Source organism: Photinus pyralis, unplaced genomic scaffold, assembly GCF_008802855.1.
Source record: "Photinus pyralis isolate 1611_PpyrPB1 unplaced genomic scaffold, Ppyr1.3 Ppyr1.4_LG2, whole genome shotgun sequence".
Classification (NCBI taxonomy): Eukaryota; Metazoa; Arthropoda; class Insecta; order Coleoptera; family Lampyridae; genus Photinus; species Photinus pyralis.
Window position 1 is genome coordinate 15,643,822 of NW_022170403.1, and position 20,378 is coordinate 15,664,199.

At 32.3% G+C, this 20,378-nt stretch overlaps 1 protein-coding gene across 10 annotated transcripts in view; it reads left to right on the forward strand.

The window, feature by feature from the left end:
* LOC116163799 (bromodomain-containing protein 3-like) overlaps positions 1 to 19,400 on the forward strand; it is a 29,017-nt gene extending 9,617 nt beyond the window's left edge. For 8 of the 10 annotated variants that reach the window (XM_031477918.1, XM_031477926.1, XM_031477917.1 and 5 more), the window contains 7 exons: positions 28 to 198; positions 9,033 to 9,152; positions 9,204 to 9,344; positions 14,526 to 14,593; positions 16,135 to 17,357; positions 17,432 to 17,600; positions 18,286 to 19,400. In XM_031477918.1, coding sequence (XP_031333778.1) covers positions 28 to 198; positions 9,033 to 9,152; positions 9,204 to 9,344; positions 14,526 to 14,593; positions 16,135 to 17,357; positions 17,432 to 17,600; positions 18,286 to 18,351 — 1,958 coding nt within the window. In that variant the 3' untranslated portion in view covers positions 18,352 to 19,400. The remainder of the gene's footprint in view (positions 1 to 27; positions 199 to 9,032; positions 9,153 to 9,203; positions 9,345 to 14,525; positions 14,594 to 16,134; positions 17,358 to 17,431; positions 17,601 to 18,285) is intronic. The other 2 variants (XM_031477921.1, XM_031477923.1) reach the window with 1 other exon arrangement.
* The last annotated feature ends 978 nt before the right edge of the window (positions 19,401 to 20,378 follow it).

Consider the following 20,378-nt stretch of genomic DNA (forward strand, 5'->3'; position numbering starts at 1 on the left):
GCGATAAATACAAAATTGATATTACAGGAGATAAACTTGGCCGAGTTGTACATATAATACAATCGAGAGAGCCTTCGTTAAGAGATTCTAATCCAGACGAAATAGAAATAGATTTCGAAACTCTTAAACCTTCCACGTTACGAGAGTTAGAAAGCTATGTCGCTTCATGCCTTCGGAAAAAGCCACGTAAGCTTGATTGTAAGTTCCGTTACTTAACGTCTATAGCAACATTGCACCAGACCACCGGTCTTTAGCACCCCTGGACTAAACATGTTTTGGCCAGGAGTGCTGTAGACGTATGTAATTGGAACTATACACTTTTTTAAGCATGGTAGACATTGCTGGTGTCTGGTGGGTTTTTTCGATAACTGTTATTGCTTTTGTGGTGTATTGGGTAATGGTTTTACGATGGCACATTAGCGTCACAGTTAAAGTAATTTACTCGATCTAAAACTCATAATTCCCGCAGACATTTTCAAAATTTCTTGAAAAGATCTCGACATTCTCTTTTGAATAAAATGAATTGTTTTGTGTGACGCCAATCCATCGTCATAGGCTTTCATATTTTACTTTTATTATTTACAGATACCATGCACTTGCATGTTAAATTTTTAGCAGTTTTTTCTGTATGCAAAAACTATATTTCATTATTCAGCATCAACAGAAGACTGAACTCATTGAACTTGATATATAGGAAGAATACAAGAGTGTCGGCTTATTTGTGGGATCAATTTGGATTGCATTACATCCATTCGATGAATTTATTTTGATGTATGAAAACCACACTTTATTGCAGAATACATTTTGGAGTATTGGTATCACAAGCAGCCCAAACATGGGCATAATGGGTGTTTGGATGGATTATTTGCAATAGCGACTGATTGTCAGTTCACGTTGTATTATGAAAATTGGGTTATATGCCTTGTGATTTTGAAATATATTAGCAGCTTATACTATGCGATCAAAAATGAGTTGCTGTCGAGTCGCCTTTGAAATTTTTGTTTACATGGAAAATCGTATTTAACTTGAACTTCCAAAGGCGACTCGACAGCAACTAATTTTTGATCGCCCGTTAGTTGCTAGTAATATCAAACCATTAACGATAGCATCTGCGGATAAGATTATCAATTATCATATTGCAGTAGCTTCCAAAACATTTGTAATACAGTTTTCAGTTTCTGAAACATACCTCCCAAGCAGCACAAAACGTATTTTTAGCGCCATTAAACCTTTTGCCAAACATGTTAATATCGTTAAAAAAGCGTGAGCGACGATACGGTATTCGCCGCTCTTTTTACTTGAAAATACCAAAAGACCAAAACGGTTCTAAACAATATTCTGTATTACACTTTACAATTTAAAAGTGTAACCTCCATTTTAATTACCCTGAGTACTAAGTTCTTCCTAGAACACTTCCTGTACTGAAGTAAATATTCGCATTATTAGTGTATGTGTATATTTCAAATTAATGTGGTTTTTAGTTAGACATACAGATAACTAAACTACATTTGAACAGCTTCAAACAATTAAATATATGTAGACAATCAAAGATATTCATGATAAAAAATTATTTTGGAGGATTGATTTCTCCCCATGACTGTACGAAGGAGCTACAGCTCCAGGTATGCTAAAAAATTGAATTATACCCAAAAAAGTTTTAATGAGATGTGTGTATACCAGCTGGCAACTTACACAATCCCTCAAAAGGATTCCATTACAAAAACTTGATGAGCAATTATTGGTTCCCCAAATTATTTTGAGCAATAATAGTTTTCCAATTTTCCTCTTGAACTGGAATAAAATTGGAAACTAATACCTTTGATTGGTGGACAACAATTTTCTGTAAATTAAAACTATTACAGTGATTGCACTAAAAATTAGCTGTTACGAATTTTGCATTGAAATCAGTACGATGGGTTGTCTAACTAAGTCATCAGCTGGTATGCAGTATACACATAAAGCTGTGACTTACCGTATAACAAAACAAGTATTTTTGAATGCTTATTTCTCTCCATGGACCATGCCCCAAATTGGTTGGTAATAGATTGGATAAAAAGTTTCTGACGTTTTCAGTAGGACCACATTTAGACAGAAAACTGAAGTAACTTGACGTAAAATTAGACACATTAATACTCCTTACTAAATTTAATTGTTGGACGTTATTAAACTATAGATTAGTCATGAAACTTACACATGCACAAATAAATCCATTATGAAACTGACAATCCTTGTAGCGCATTGAACGCTTTTTGTTCGTCTGCGTAAAAACGTGAAAAAACACCTTTAACCAATTTCATATGTAATAAACACGAGTGTGTGCTACTTGGGTTCTTGTATAAGATAAACTGATCGCGTTTAAAATTTGACCATTTCTGTTTTAAATAAAATACTACTGTCAAATCAGAGCAGATACTGTTTTTGAGATGAGAATAACTAGCATATATATCAAATGATAATCTTAACATAAAAAATCACAGTCAGCATTTTTTTCCTATTTTCAAATACTAATTTGGTTTTCGTCATTTTCCTCTAGTTTTATATTTTGTCATTTTCTTGTGGTAGACTAAAGTAAAAACATATATTTTGCGACTGTTGCTATGCAATCTATTTAGAACTATGTATATAGGGCGACAGAGGTAAGTACGTAAAAAAAAAATTAAAAATTTGGGGCATATACCAAAATCATAAAGTTTTTCTAAACCAAGGATTAAAAAAGGTATTATTTGGATGTTTTAATTTTTTTAGCACAATTTCCCAAGCTGTTGAACAAAACGAAGCTTTGATGGAATGAATGATGAAACAGTTTGTGGCGCAAAATTTAACATATACAGGGTGATTCCTATAGTACCTGCCACCGTTTGGGAGCGTGTAGGTGGTGCGTAGGGGAGTATTTTGATATAGGACACTTGGGGTCGGAAATCTAAAATAAGGGGGCCAGAGCCAAATTTACCTTCTGGAATTTCGCGCCTGTAGGTAGGCAACCCAACCGGCCGGCGGTGCACACGGAGCGATCTCAGGCGGCGATGTGTGGCTGACACTTGATCAAAATTTTGTTTAAACCCACGAAATCCCGTCTGCAACGACGCGTATCAAGTGAATAAACACTATGGCAATAGTATAATAATAGTTGGCTAGATGTAGGAAGTGCATTGAGAACAACGGTGGCCACGTTGAAAACTTGTAAACGTTATTGCTTTTGACTGTCGTTTTCCCTCCTTCCCTCCCATGTCGCTTCCTCGCGCTAACTCGCTCTGCATCGCTCCGCGCGAAACGTCGGTCGGGTGGGTTGCCTACATACAGGCGTGAAATTCCAGAAGATAAATTTGGTTCTGGCGCCCTTATTTTAGATTTCCGACCCCAAGTGTCCTATATCAAAATACTCCCCTAGGCACCCCCTATACGCTCCCAAACGGTGGCAGGTACTATAGGAATCACCCTGTATACAGCAGGCATGGGCAACCTTTCTATTTTTTGCTTTTGTAAAAATCATTTTAAAAAAAAACAATAAGTACTCCTGAAAATTGACACGATTTTGCATACAAAATTTACTAGACGCGGATAATAAATCCCCATATTCAACTTGTATCCAAATTATCATTTATGCCCTTAAGATTTGTTGCAATATATGGCTTAAAAATGTTGCTTAATCCCAAAATACGTGTCGTTGTATTTATTGCCCCACCCGGTATATATCACGACGAAAATTCTGGAAAATACCTGGCAATATCTCTGAAACGAGAATTGCATCTTCAGCGAGGCTTTCAAACGTCTTGGAAGCTTCTGATTGCGTTCACTAGATGCTGTACGTGTAACATAATCATAATAATTAATTAATTAGAAATTTAAATGTAATTTGACGGGCCGTATGAAGTTTTAACTATGAATTATGTTAGCGGGTTGGACAAAACTTATCGACGGGCCGCGGGATGCTCACACCTGATATACAGGGTGAGTTTTTTCCCAAGGTTTAATATGGGGATCTCGTAAACAGTAAGAGATACAAAGTCACTTAAATGGGTAAGGTATTGCAGAATTTTATGATTAAGTTTCTCTTTCAAAGTTTTTTCTAATTAATTGCACAAATAACGAAATTATGGCCAAAAAACTGAAAAATGTCATTTTCAAAAATGCTCTATCGAATGACAAAAATCCAATGTGGTGTACATAAGAAATAAGAAAGTTGATGTGATTTCGAAACTCACAAGTGATACAAATTTTATTTTAGCATTACCAGAAAGCTGAGAAAAAATCACTGACGGTTTATTAAAATTATTTTTTCATATCTTTGAAAATAAATGAACGCCAGGCGCATTTTCGAAAATGACATTTTTCAGTTTTTTTACTATAACTGGGGAATCGGCTACTTTTTCTTTACACCAAGGTACTGAAACATCTCCATGCCTTTTAAAGTAGCACATCATTGCCTGCATAAGCCCCATGTAAATTGCTCAAGTTGCGCCATTTTACCATTTCTCACTCAACGATAAAGAATAAGATTGTCAAAAACTTTTTTAAATATCTTGCGCTAGGAAGCTGTTCTGTCAAGAATTTGGCACATTTTTTTAAACAGTTGTACCTAGGGACTGTATAAAGTGTGCCCTAATGCTCCATGTCAGGGATGTTTTTTCTAATTTATCATTAAGCTGATTGGTTTAACCAATTAGTAGATGTTGCTATGGTTACAATAATGCTGGCACAGTTGTGTCAAGCAAGATAAATTTATCACCTTGGTTTCCAGGTTAATTTCTACCAATCCGGGGTATTTAGCCAAAATATGGCGGATTTCTCAACTACCAATAGAAAATAAGACCACCGCAACACTGTCCCTATATCCCAGATTGAACATAATCACAATAAGTGGAAATTTTTACAGTGCCAATAAAATTTCCTGAAGTTTTCATTTTTACTAATTGAGATCTGCATATAAATAACTTTTTACATTATAAGAGAAACATGTCAATCTATTTCTTATTAATTGTTTCATATAAAAGAGAAATCTCCAAGGAAATATTTATTATACTAATGTTACAAAACATTTTAAATGCAACATCTGTGAAATCTAGCCATTTTTTACATTACAATGTACATAAATCTACAAGGTTAAATCATTTATATTATTACTCCTTGTCTTTTTCTATCGTGTAAATTCTATACACAGAAAAAAGAAATAAACCTTAGCCTTTGATATTTTTCAAGCATATCATAAAAATAATATTTAATTCGAAATAAGTGAAATGAACTAGTTATCTAATAGAGACATTTTTTTATTGTAATTAAGGTTTGAAATTGAGATGTAATTGTGACAAAACGAATATGGCGTTTACAAAAAGTGCAAAAGTTGCCTTGCGATTTCCTCAATAACTGTTTCGAGCTAAAAAAATAAACTTCCCTTAACGACCGATGGTTGCTAAGGGTTTAAGCTTGTGAATGAGGTTAAATTTGATAACAAATAATTATCAGTGTGATAAAAATGAAAGGGAGTTGGGAATGGGAGTTTTTAACAATTTAAGCCCGTTTGTAACGATCACTTATTTAGTCAATTTTTAAATAATTTTTTTAGAAACAAAAAAATTGAATATTTCATACATCAACTTTGATCAATTTTTTGGTAGTTATTTTAGCAACTGAAAGTTGTCCTATTTTTTTAATGTTTAGAACCTGTCCTATTTTTAGTAACTTTTGACAGATTATAGGGAATTTGTAAAATTAAATTTATATTCATTTTTAAAGCTCACTATAATACGTTGACAGTAGATAGAGACCTTAGTTTACAGAAGATAAATATTTAGTCTCCAGATTTAATATAACATAGGGTATGTACAAATGTTTACATTTTACTGGTACTAAAAAATTGACAATATTATGGAATGTTACATACAGTTTCATCATTTATAACATTTTTAGGATAGCATTATCTTTATTGAAGAAAAAAAGGACTAAAAATTTGACTAAATAAGTCATCGTTACAAACGGGCTTTATTTCCTAAATAACGGCGAAAGTGCAGGAATTAGCTAAATAAGTTTTGTTTCATGCAAATGTCGGAACATTATCTGCTATGAATGAATGCTATTTCAACCAAAAATTTGTACCCAGAAGGCAGGTATTGTGGAAACAAATTTCCAATTTTTCAATGTAAACGCCACCTTAATACCTGTTCCCAGTATATTCATTGCTGAATATTCTTGGAATCTACCAGACGAACGTATATATTCATAGAACATTCTTTGGATATTTGGAATATTCACATACCTTCTAGCATGTTACAAGAATATCCATGTTATCTGGATAGAGTCTTGCTAATAGACTTGCAGTGACACATGTGTGACCTTAGACTTGATTCAAGCATTTGATCTTATATGGGTCATTCCAGTCTCTATCTCCGTCAAAATACACATCCTCCATAATATACACAAACAAGTTAAGTGGTTTTTTCATAATCGTGGCTGCACACGGATGGGCTATTGCCAGATCACCCTGACGCCACGAAATTATAAGGTACATGCATAACCTAATTTTTTTTTTAAACTATCTTTGAAGGAAGGTTCGAAGTGATGATAAAAGTCAATAATTTTTGTTGCTTTATTTTTATTTGAATACTTTCTGTGTCTCTCTTTCAAGGCATTGACGTCAGTTTTTTATATGTGGTAGTTTATACCCTCTCACATCAATCAAGAAAGTTCATAGTGATTACTTGTTTCTGCGCTTGTATATTTTACACTATCGGTTCTCCACATTTGTGAGAAAATCATCCAAACGCATTACTGAGAAGTTTAAGGACGAGGAAGATAGTTGCTGGACGACGCGTTAGCGGAGTCCAGCAACCTTCCGAGTCCCGAAAACGCATTTTTTGTACGAATAAAACATAAAATTTTTTCTCCAACCCCCTTTACTTCAAATTATATTCGAATTTAGATTCAGTCACAGTTTCACTACTAGTATAAGAACTTCTGCTTTCTTGTCCTCACGTGTCATGCCACTCTAGTTTTTAGGTTAACTTATAACCTATTCGTTCTTACTTCTTACTTCTCACCTCTCGCGACTTTGTAGGGAGCAAATCTTGAGGTAGCATGTTCTGCCGTTTCTATAATCTCTGGCGGAGTGCAATCCATGTCGCTATCAGTTTCAGTTATTTTATTGTATACACAATAAATATTGTTATATTTTGCATTGAAATAAAAAACTTACCATACAGTTTTTTAATTAAAATTAATTGCAATTAACTTTTTCAAATTTTGATTTCAAAATGACAGATAATAGTGCAATGGGTCTGAAGTAGATGGCGTTACGCGCGACGGCGGGTTGTATACGTATTAAAATTACGTTCACGGAATATGTAAATTACGTTACACATGGTTTAAATAAAAATAGCGAGCGTAAATCATTTTCAATACATGTACATACATATAGGTAACATCATTATTTGCATTGAATATGCAAAAAATATTTGATTTGTATGTATAGAAATATCTTACAACCTGCAATGTAAAACGATGTCAATGTGACATATCTCCGTGATAGTAATTTTTTAATTGGCCAACTTTCAAGGTCAATTTCTTTTTGGTACTAGGACCAAAAGTATCCACTTTTTGTACAGTTGCCATGGTGAAAGCGATTAATTCGCAAAACGTCAATTTTAGGTACCGAACACTGTCACAAAATAGCGTCTTATTCAGGTGGTTGGAGAAAAATGTATTTCTTGTATAACTTCTAACAAAGGCATTATTTCAAATAATAAGAAAAATCTATCTGTCCTCTTTCAGGTACTAATAATTGTTAGGTTTTTCTTCTACTGCAATAACTTTATCCTAGTAGTGCAAAGATATCGGATAAAAGTTGTCCTGGTTGGACCATCCATCAGAGTAATCTAGTAGCTTTAATTAAATTGCCAGCCTGTGTGGCGCAGTGGAGTTGCAGCTTGACCACGGCAGCAAAGGTCCTTGGTTTAAATCTGGGCATGGATATTTGTACATGTATAGTGGATTGGGTTGGTAGATTGGCTGAAATCCCGCCCACTTAAAAATAAATAAATTTGAATTACGAATCGAGTGAGAAAATGTTGAATTTGCAAACCAGTAGAAATTTTCCTACTGAAGTACTGGACACCGAAATACAATTGATTTACAGGATTGAAACTAGTTTAATTTATCTCGATGAATATCAAAAGAAAACGTATCATTCTATCTGGAACCATCCTGCTTAAAATTTGACTGCCAACAAAGTTTACATGCAAATGCAAGACATGACGATATTCCTTTTACTTCAAGCAACCTATAAACCAATATCCAAACATTAAAATTTATTGAACCATATTTTGTGCACATGCACAGGTGGATAAGCAGAGACCGTTTAGCACCTTTTTTTACAACCATAAAACAGAAAGAGGAAACTAAGATTTTAGCTACTTAAGTCTGTTCGCCCCGATTTTGTGGATTCAATTTCAAAACTCTTATTGCAAGATGGCCCACCTCTAAATGAGGATGCAAAAAAGTTATGAGAATAACAAATTGGAGCTTAAGAGTAAACAGTTCGGTCATAAGTTAATTGTTATGGTCATCCGTAATATTCTTGTATACTCTTGTATGGTCACTCTTAGGTGTGAAGGGCGCAGGCTTGAACATACTTAGAGAAGATAATATGTAAAACTTCGTTTTTAAAGTTTTTTAATAAATCTGAGAAGAATTTTATCTTAATTTTTTGCTTGCACAGCTAATTATTTTTTAAGTTATATTGCGTATGGAAAAAACTGCTAAATGTTAGTGGCTCGGTGAAAAGTGCATGATCTACCACTTAAATGCGTGTATTTCTATTATGTTAATTCGTATTCTGGTGATGGTTTCATTAGTACGTCGTTGATTGGTGATCACTACATCTTCTATGAGAACAATATTTTTCAATTTCGCAATTTATCATAAAAGATATTTGAAAACATGTATAATGATTTTTGAATTAGATGACGAAGAAATGGTTTTAATTGAAAAGTATTGAGCATTTGTTTAGTTACTGGTTACAAATTATATGTTTGTCCCTCTAGATAAGAAAGTGCCAGGTAAATCAAAAGATGAACAGATGGCAGAAAAAAAGCAAGAATTGGAGAAGAGATTGTTAGATGTAAATGATAAAATCGGAAACACAAAGAAGACTGCCAAGAAAGGTTGGTAACAGATATCGAAGATGTGAAATACAGTTTCGAACTTAATTTCAGATGAAGCAAACAAAGGCGATCCAGCGGGTGCTGGTGGGCCGTCCGGTGGAAGATTATCGTCTAGTTCGAGTAGTTCAGATTCTGACAGTAGCAGTTCGAGTTTGTCTACCAGTTCTAGTGATTCTAGTGACAGCGAAGCAGGTTAGCTCTCACTCTCATCATTCACCTACAGTGATAGTACATATAATAATAGATAACATTCTGTTCATTAATTCCTTGATAAATTAGGTCGATGCGTTTGAATACATATTTTGTACGTTAATTTAGAGAATTTATTGCGTCGAGTGTGGCACGGTTTATTAACAGTTCTTGAATGCAAAGTGCCATGGACATTATTATCCCTACCCCTGAGATTATTTTAAGAACTGTTTTACACTATTAAAATTTGTTTATATTTAGTTAAATGTGTTTTAATTTATTTTCGTACTCTTTGTAGATATAGATTTTATCAAGTTTTATAGCTAGCTTTATTTGAAACTTTAATAATTTATACGAGACAGTTAATAGATTTATAAAAAAAAGTTCGTAATTTATATAGAATGAAATAATCTGGACACAAAATTTTCACACCAAAAATATAAACGTGCTATTAGTTAAATACAACTCTATAATACCAGACGATCTTGCACGAAATGTAGCATTCCTCAACATGGGGTTTTCAAATTAATATTTAGTTTTACATAGTGTTCCAAAATATGTAATATCCTGTGAGACAGTAACAATAATTATTCAGCATCAAATTGTGCATAAACTATAGATCTGTTGCCAGTAGAGAATATAAAGTTGTGTCACACCATGCCATTTTGAGCACTTGTCTATGTTACTTATTTCCACAACTTGTTATGAAATTACTCATTTCCTTTAACAATAGTAGTTTGCACAAATTAATCATGCATTTCATAATGGGTTTATGTACATTTTGTGTACATTTCAAAAATATAGCAACATTCACAGCTGGTTAGGAAAAGTAAGGCATTTGGTAACGCCATTCAGTTTTGAATGATAGCATTTTATATATCAAGATTAAGACGTTATTTGTTACAGATTTACTGAATTTACTAATGCAAGTGTGAATATCAGGTGACATTTTTTTTGTTGCATTAGGGACACATGCAGCATCTGTTTATTAGATGCTTACTTGAGTGACGTACAGAAAATATTGTATTTCACCTACTTTCCTAAACCATACAAAGAATGGTATGGTATTTGGATACATAGACGTTAAATTCTGTAAATCTGGTAAGGTAGCATCAAAATCTAACATGTTTAATTTGGTTGATGTTTTTAAGTTGCACTTATGCATAATTTACAAAATCTGTTTCCAGATAACCTTGAACTTTATGAAGAGATATTTTTGAGAAATGTTACTGTGAGCTGTACATGAATTGCATGTTATTTATAACCCAGAAATTGTTTCCAGTATACAGTAGTGTGCTTACATTTTCGATACTTCGGACTATATTGTTAAATCGTTCTAAAAATACACCAAAAACTTATTTATAATTTTGGAACTCCACTAAAAGAATCAATGAATCAATCTGAAGCTGAAATGATTGAAAGAATACCCCCACCTCCCCCCTAACGATAAAGCTGATAGTATTTGGCCCGGTTTTTCCACTTGTCAATAATTATGTGGATACCATTGTTGATTCAATTGTTGTGAAGGTACTTATTTGCAGAATACATTTATCAAGTTATCAGTTTAATTAAATAGCTTGCATAAATTCAGCATAATATGCTGTCGACATAAGTGTCATTGTCTTTAATTCAATGTTTGGATGTATTTATTTTCTGATTAGATTGGTATTGAAAAATGCCCACTCTAGTACTGCAATTCTTAACTGTGGACCAGATATTGAAACTCAACGTTGTACTAATTTTGCTGTTTAGTGCACCTTCTCTTTTATAAATGTAAGAACAAAATTGTCTTGACACGACTAAAAAAAATTATACGATCAGTTTTTTTGGAATTTTCCAAAAATTTCTCTACATGCTTCCATGAACACACTCTTCTTTTGACAAATAATTTGTTGCCTTTAGAGAAAAATTAATTTTATACTGATGACTGAAGTTTTTTTGTAAGTTTTCAAAATCTAATTTACATGCTGGTATTTCCGACATGTTTTTAGTGATTATACAGTGTGTCTCCGGATTGAGTTCACTATACGTGTAATTAATCAAACGTTTTTGTATCTCGTTTTTATGACCTAGGCCTGCTTAGTCTGAAAAGAATTTCAGGCACATTTTTACCTTTTTAAATCCAAGATGGCAGTCACCATTGGGAGCAAAATAATTTTATGTTGCCATTTCGGTCAATAATACAGCAAAGTGTTATTAAGAAAAGTTGTTTAGGATATGAAATTATGTCCATATGCAATATTTCATAAATATCGGATCTCTTTGATTAAATCAATATTTGATCCGTAGTTTTGCATAGCAACTACAGAAACAACAAGTATTCTGTTTTTGAATTTTAAGATGTCATAATGTGGTTTCAAACCAAGCAGACTGTGACACTAAAACATCGAAACGAGATTCCAAAATTTTTGATCGATTACACGTATAGTGAACTCAATCTGGGGACACACTGTGTTATTATTATGGCGACTCAAATTTTTCAAGGCTGTGGAACAACTTTTAATATGGCATGTTATGGTTGAATCTCCCTCTTTCCCCAAACCAAAATATTTTTTTAGGAATGGTTCGGTTTAAACTCTAGAGGAAGTGCTACAATTTCATGTGCAAGTGGTTAATTGTGTACGGTCTTCAAAAATTGCCGATTATTAACTGTCATTATCACTTATTTTTGATGAACTTTATGTTATGGAATTTAATGCCCTATTGTTTTTAATTAGTAATTCTATTCCGATACCCGTCATTCCAAGTATAGTAGTCATACGAAAGTTTCCTAATCATTGTGCTGTGCCGACACCATACTTTCTTAAATTGATTTCTCTTATAACGCATAAATAAAATACAAGTACAAGCTCTACTTACTATTTACAATTTTGGGCCAAACTCTGAACATTTTCCCCATTGAAAATATATAGCAGCTTGCGGTTTTAGTGCTATCAACAAAAGGAAACTGACGGCATTGTTCATAACATAAATTCAATAAAAGTATGTAGTTGGACAATAGCAGTTTACCTATCCCTGATTAATGAACATGAAGAAAACACAAAGTGAAACGATATAACGTATTTTAAATAATTTTATTGTAAATAGTATGACGTAATTTAGCTGTGTGACAAAAATTCTCAGACTTGTATATAGCATTAACGGAAAACATGTAATGAATAAGAGAAGATATGGACTCATTGTAAAAATTAGTTAAATATTGGCTTCTTTCTTGTCTCTTTACTGTATGACAAACTGTTTTCCTCTTTTAACATTAAAAAGTTTTATTTCCTGACATTTTTAAGGTTTTAAGTTTATTGTAATGAAAAGCATTTTTTATCGTTGATTGAGGAAAATTTAAAAAATCTTCCCATCACTTATGTCAACAACACTGCATTACATATAAAGGTTTGCATTTCTATATTTAATACTCATCATATTTTATTATTAATAGATGTTGTATTTAATATGAAACCGTAAGTACTAAACAATAAATTGTATTTCTACAATACAGTTTAAATGTTCACTTATATTTCATTCTATACAACAATATTTGTGTTCTATGTGGAGTATTATTTATATTTATATGTGTGTGTACGCCACTCTAAATGCTGTTTTCTGACTTGAACCTATCCAATTTATGTAGAAGGTACCGATACAAACATTTTAGAGTGGAGTGTGGTAAATATTAGCCTTGAGTGCATTCATGAATATGGAGTCTGCCGGTGGAAGACCGACTATACAGTAAGCGGTCTCTAACTACAATAACAACCATTTGTAATTGTTTATTTGGCACACCAATGTATGGTTACTTTAAATGCAGACAATGTGTGTGGCGGCTACTATATCACTAGTGTTGCTTTAACGTGGGACTAGAAAATGTTGCTGTAAAACTATTGCAAAGCTGCTTATACCACTCCAGGTAAAAATGCAAACACAATTACAAAAACAGTTAAATTTATGATTTGAAAATGCTTGAAATGAGTCATGCGTGAAATTAGCTGTTTTTGTAAGTGATTAGTTCCTAATTATATTTTAGGTGGAAGACTGAAGAATACCAAACTTGCTTTTTGGGTAATTTGCGTTTAGTAAGTTGACATAATCATAAGTTAGTTTAACTTTTCTACCACAGTGTGTTGATACCATTTGATTATGAAAACTTATTAGATCTTTTGTTTTTCATTTTGCTGGATTAGCAGCTTTTAATTTGATTTTCTTTTCAAATTCTAAAAACATGGTACTCAAATAAATTACAAACAAATGGTAAATTAGAAATTAAATTAAAGGACCACATGCTGTATGGTTTATGAAAGTAAGAAAAGGTGTGAAACTGCTGTGCAGGCCTCCATTCACATTGTTTGCACTCAGGCAGTGTATTTTTAATTAGCGTTAATTTATCTAGAGGCAAGTCTGACAGGTCTTGTGCTTCTTTTCTTTTATTTTGTTTCAGACGGAAATTATATATCACTTGTAAAATTTTCATTTTCAAAGCTATGTATTTCACAAATATCAGAATATTTCATTTTTTGTTTGTCAACTAGAATATGTTTTTTATGTAATGTTATGTTGTGACATTTTATTCACCAAAAGTATGGTTGAACATACTCTTGTTTTAGTAAACTTTTAACTGCACTCTTAATTTTCATTTTTTTTAGTGAACTTTTTGTTTGTATGTATTCACATACTTTGATATAAATATATTTTCACTTTTATTTAAACGATCTTTTTTTCTTGCCAACATGGGCATTCGTATAAGTTCAAAAGGGTATTCTAAATGAAAACTAGACATTTCTCTATTACAGTCAAGAATAGCTGTAGATCCAGTTTGCTGTAGGAAGTTAAATATATATACATAATTGTTTGCCTGTATATAGAAAAAAATCACACTTAGATTTGATTAAAAACTTTGTAAATAATTAAATTATTTTAATGTTTGCTTCTCAAAATCATTGTAGCACTTTACGTCTTGCCTCTGTAATGTGTAGCCCTGTTAATTTTTTACATAGTGTTCAACTTGATTTTGTACATGATTTAAATTATATACGTCTTAATTGAAAAGATGTCGAGCAAATACTCTTGTCAAAAATAAAATTGATATGGAATTATTATAAAATGGTTGTTATTGTTTTGTTAACACTGGTTAGACAGGAATGCACTCGGGCCTTAACTTCCTTATTAAAAGATACTCAGTCTAAATTTTTATAGGTGCTTCTAATCGTCCGACGAAGAAAAAGAGTAAAAAGTCACCAAATCCAACTACCATCAATACAGCGGTGAGTATGTTTTGTTATTTTACAGGTTATATGTTTAATTTTTGCGCTTCAGTAGCATTGCAATTAAAATAAAACTATCATTTTGACTAAACTTGGCATAGTAGGTATGTAGAACCACTCCCCCGATCAAAACTTTATAATTTTTAAGCAGAAGATGAATTCAAAAATGAAAGTGTTTGTCAAAAGCTACTCGGCGAAATGTTGCATTAGGAAATAAAATTGAATTGGCATAATAACACTTTTTTGACAACCATACTTTTTTTCAAAATTATTCACCAGCTATCTAACTTTTTTTGATGGCAAAAGAACTTTAAACTGAAATACGACATATATATCTTTTTAAATTTTTAACTGATTTTGAAAGGTATTATTTGAATGTAATTTTGGGGTTTGTAAATTGTACTGTCACGCACATTTACTGATTGGTTACACTTAATAATAACTACACGCTCCCATAACCACTAATTAAGTACTTCTCGTCAATTTTCCACCCAAAATCCCTGGTGCTACACGCTCGGGATTTTGTTACGTGGCAAATTGACTCGACATACTTCTAAGCAAAACATTTGACGCAAACGCCAAAATTTAATCTGCTATTTTTATGCACTTGGGATATTACTGTTGATTAATACACTGCATTAATATACGACCAATCAGCTTGGTTCTAACCAGATAATTTTTTATCTGATTAAAAGCGAGGTAGCTTTTTATCAGCGAAAAAAATGCGCGTAGGACTGCGTAAAATATATAGTGGTTGTAAAATTCACTGTCTTTTATTAATCTCCCTAAAATACACTTGATCTTGGTTTTAAATCAGGATAATTTCATTTTTAATTCACTCAAATTTTGTTGCTTCCTGGAAAAAAACTCTTGATCAAAAGCACATGATAAAATCACACTTTTGATCGCTAATTTTTTCCGTTGCAACAAAACTTTCCTGAAAAAATCAAATTATCCAATTAAAAATTAAGCTCTTGTGTATTTACCCCCGATAAAAAGCTACCTACCTTTTAATCACTATAAAAGTGTATGGGTCTTTGTTGTACATCTCATTAAGACACATTTTTCGCTGTGGTGCTTACTTTTCAAGAAAAGTGGGAATTTAAGAACAGAAAGTACATAGTTTAACTTTTCAATTTAAAATTTCTCAAAATAAGAAACTAGCAAAAAAACTGTAATGGACTTCTTTTATGCACATTAACTAGTCTATGCGAAAAACATTAACCACAGATTTATTAATAACAAACACCTATAGCAAATAAAACTGAAAGCTAAGTTTGCTAAATGACAAGATTCTTGAATCAGCCAATCGACGTGTTGATATTTTCAATTGTAACATGCGCGATATCTTTATCTGTTTTCTGTGATATATATAAATTTATTTATATTTATATTTTCTCATCTGTAATTAGGCCTTTGCTGTGTGCTGTTTGATGAGAAATAAATCTACTATTATTATTATTAAGAATTATTTTGTGGTAACCTAATTAATTTTGACCTATTTTGTGATTGTATTTTTAATATATGTATTTTATCTCAAGGCTTTGCCGAAACCGCATCAGCCACCAGCAACGGTTCCAGTTAGCATTGAAAACATCAACAAACCATTGTACAATCAAGTTCCTCCAGTCACTGTATCTAATCATATAATTAATAAGTCAACCGTAATGCCACCTGTAAATCGAAAACCACCAAATACTGAACCGGAAAAAATGTCATCGTCGGTTCCATTACAACCTGTTGTTCCTACAACGATAGCGCAAGAGATTAAATTAGAATCCCTTCCTGAACCCACTATAGATAAGAAGTCTCTTGTATTATCACCTTTACCTAGTACTTATACTGATCCTCTAGAACAATCGCTGGCAAACTTAGAACATGAAGTTAAAAGTGAACCTTTAAATAGTTTAAATACGGGTATTAGTCAAATTCCCCCTGTTGTTAATAGTTCTATCACTAATATTATTCCTAATGCAAATCCTATTCCTAATCTCAATCCTAGTCCTAATTTAAATCCTCGACCTATCTTACAGCAAACCTTATTGGATCACAAACCTCTCATTACCATGTCTAACAATATCATCCCTGTAAATTCAATGATGCACGGATTACACAACACGTTGGAACATGATTTGACTTTACTACCGTCAAACCTGAATACAACCAATATGATACATTCAACTAACAATGGATTCGCTCTCAAACACGAATACGAACTGACCACCAATAACAATGGATTGTCTGCCGCAGGAGGTATTCCAATGAATATGTCGATCCCGTCCATGTTTGATCCTTTACCTCAGTTAAACACTGTCAGTGTAAAAAAAGAACAGCCTTTAATACAACCAAAGCCAATAGAGGAACTGACCGAACCAGTTCCACACATGAACATGACTGAAAAGAAAACCACGCCACCTGATCAAAAGCATCCACCAAATTTTAATTTTAAACCAAAGTCTGATCAAAACATAAAAAACGCGAGTTCATGGTCAAGCTTGGCGCAAACGAGCAACTCACCACAAAACCCAGTTCCGAGCGCCAATAATGTCGCTAACAACAATAGCAATACTAGGCAACTACAGGTCATGGATAGTTTTAAAGCTTTCCAAAAACAAGCGAAAGAGAAGGCTGACCGAGAAAAACAACGATTAGAAATTTTGGAAATGAAACGACAACAAAAGGAACAGGCTGAGAAAGAAAGGCTGAAATTAGAAATTGAAAAACGAAAGGAGAAGGAAGAGGAAGACGCGTTAGAGAAAGCTAGGTATGATCTACTCTTTTTATTCAAATCTCCAAACATTTCTGTTTTCTAACATTTGAACATTTTGAAAAATTTAGGAAAGCTGTAGCTGAGCAGCAACAGTCATTGCCCGCCAGTAGGGTTGATGAGTTACGACAATCTCCTGCTGAAGGAAGTATATCGCCAGGTTCTCAAAGTTCGGGTTCTGAAAGGACGGACAGGGAACGACAACGGTTGCGTGAACAAGAGCGTAGAAGACGGGAAGCGGTAAGACACTTTAGTTGTTCAGTTATTAAGGCAGTTTTTCTTATGGAATTAATTGGGGATTGTTTCCTTTTAGAAGAGGTTTTCAGTTTTTGAAATACGGCTTAACATTTACATTTTTGGAATATTCATAGGCACAGTTACAACAATTTTTTAGATTAAAGTTGTTGTACAGATGCAATAGTTTACATCTGTGATGTGATAGTTTCGATTTTTAAAAATCCGAAATGAGAAGCTCATTTTTCTATTTCTATATTTCTGTTTTTTTTAAATTACCTAAACATAGTTCACTCATATACATCGCCCTTAACCCTTGTACCAAATTTCATGAACCTTCAATGATTTTTGCTCTGGAATTTAACAAAGAATAGATTCTTTTGCATAGGCGGTTTAAACGTATTATACAACAACCTCAATTCCATTAGTGACACTAGTATATTGTCAAATTTTCAAAATATTTCCAGGTTTTTTTTTTCGAGATAGGCAGCATTTATTATAAGACGCCCTATATAAATTTGATAGAATTGGCTGAAATTTCTCCCACTTAAAGATAATGAAGCAAAATAATAAAATTAACCAACAAAATTCTTTTGTATCGAAGGGGAGATGAATTTGTTCTCCATACGAATTTGACATGTTGGTGCTACTAGTATTTTCATAGATTAATGTTTTTTCTTTTCATTTTCAGCTGGCAAACCAAATTGACATGAATATGCAAAGTGATTTAATGGCTGCGTTCGAAGGATCATTATAAACTCTCAAGAATTCTGTTAGTGATTATATTGGTATATTCTAATTTGCACAATTTATATAAATTAAAGACATCAAGATCATTTTGTGGCTTCCAATTCATGTTGTGCTTTGAAAGTTCAGTAATCGACACAAACGCTCAGTTTATCATCTTCAGGCATAGACGTGAATTTTTAAATATAGCAGTTCTATCCATCGTATAATAAGTTTGTATATATTATAGATATAATGTTAATATTTGATTATTAAATTGTGAAATACTGTACATAAAAATGGGTAGTAATTAGATTTTTAACATGCAGCATTCGAAAAGCAAATGGTGGCCGACTAACATATTTGCGCAAATATCATTTCAAATTATTTCTGCCATTTATCGTGAACATCTTTTGTAAATATCTGTATCGATAATCAAGTATTGACTAATGCCTATTGCAAATTGTTTGTGGGCGTTCGTTTGCTGTTTTTATGCTGTTGGCCGTCAAATGGATGGCTTAAAAATAAATGTTACGAGTAATAAATTTTGTAGAAATTTGTGTTTACCATGTTTTTTAATTTAAATATAAAAATAAAAAATAAATTTATTTTATGAAATATAATGCCTAGCATTATTATTTAGGGTATTTTTCAAAACTATTAGGGCAAAAATTCCAGTTTCAAATATTTTTATGAGAACAGCCAACTGTATTCAAGTGTTTAAAAAGTGTAACTTCTGGCACTGTTTTCAGAATAATAATAATATGTAGCTAGGTACTGAATAAGGTATAAAAAAATTATTGCTAACAATGTGAAACATATAGTGTTATTTTGATTTTTGTTTCCTTTGAAAACCAAATTAGGTTTAGTAATTTTTGCACTTTATTTATGACCGGCTGATTAGATTTCTGTTGTGTGTTTACATTTACACTAATACATGTTACTTTATTTTGTTAAGTCTTGGCCAATAAGGAAACCAAATTAGAATAACAAATTCCATGCGACAAAGTTACATATGCAATTTTGTATGTATCATAAATTGTACAAATTTATTGTCTCGTGTGCCCTTGTTTATTATTTTAGAACAGGCACGATCAATCGAACTGTACAATTAAAATTAGAGTCTGCTAATTCAAATCAGTACAATATAAAGGAATTTAAAAAAATAATTTCCGTACCAAAAACACTACATTGTAAATGTTCACGAACACTAAACTCACGAAATTATGTCCAATCACAAATGAATTAAGTTATTTTACAATTAAGATTATTTTTAAGGATGTTGTTTCCATTTGTTAAAACTGTGATTAGTGTACCATTTGAACCTGGCATTATAATTGGGCAAAATTGAAATATGTAGTGCATCTATTTATCTTCACTATTAGTTTGGTATGCTTAATATTTCTTTCTAGAAAATTGAAAAAAAAACTTAGTTTGAATATGCAATTACATGCTGAATATTGTATTAGGTAATTACGTTAACTTGTTGATTGACATCTTTTTTTACTGAAAGTTCTTTTATTCACTTTAAATTATACTATCTTTGTTTCATCTTTAGATAGACGTTCTGAATTATCCATATTTAGTTTTTTTTGTGATTGTAATTTGTATCAAATAATTTATGTGTATAATGTATGGCTGTTATATATTTTTTCATAATTTTTAAATAAGTGAATGATGTTTAGTAATAAGAATTCTGAAAACTAATACTGACAATTAAGTATTTCATTGGTGCACAATGAAAAACCAGAGTCACTCACATTTCTGTTCTTTCCGACTACATACAATCAATTTTGTTATTTGTTTATAAATATTGTATATGTAAATACTGAAATAAACCTTAATGTTTTTATTATTCAGTGAGTTTGATTTTTAACAACTGAAAAATTTGATCGGGACTGCTGCATATCGATAGATCAGTACAATTGAAAATTCAACCCCCTTTTTGAAATGCGAGCTTTCTATCCAAATTAAAGGCATTCAAGTCAAAGTCAAACCTATAAGTTTTGTTGCTGAATTATTTCCAGAATGACAACCTATATAAAAATAATTGTAATT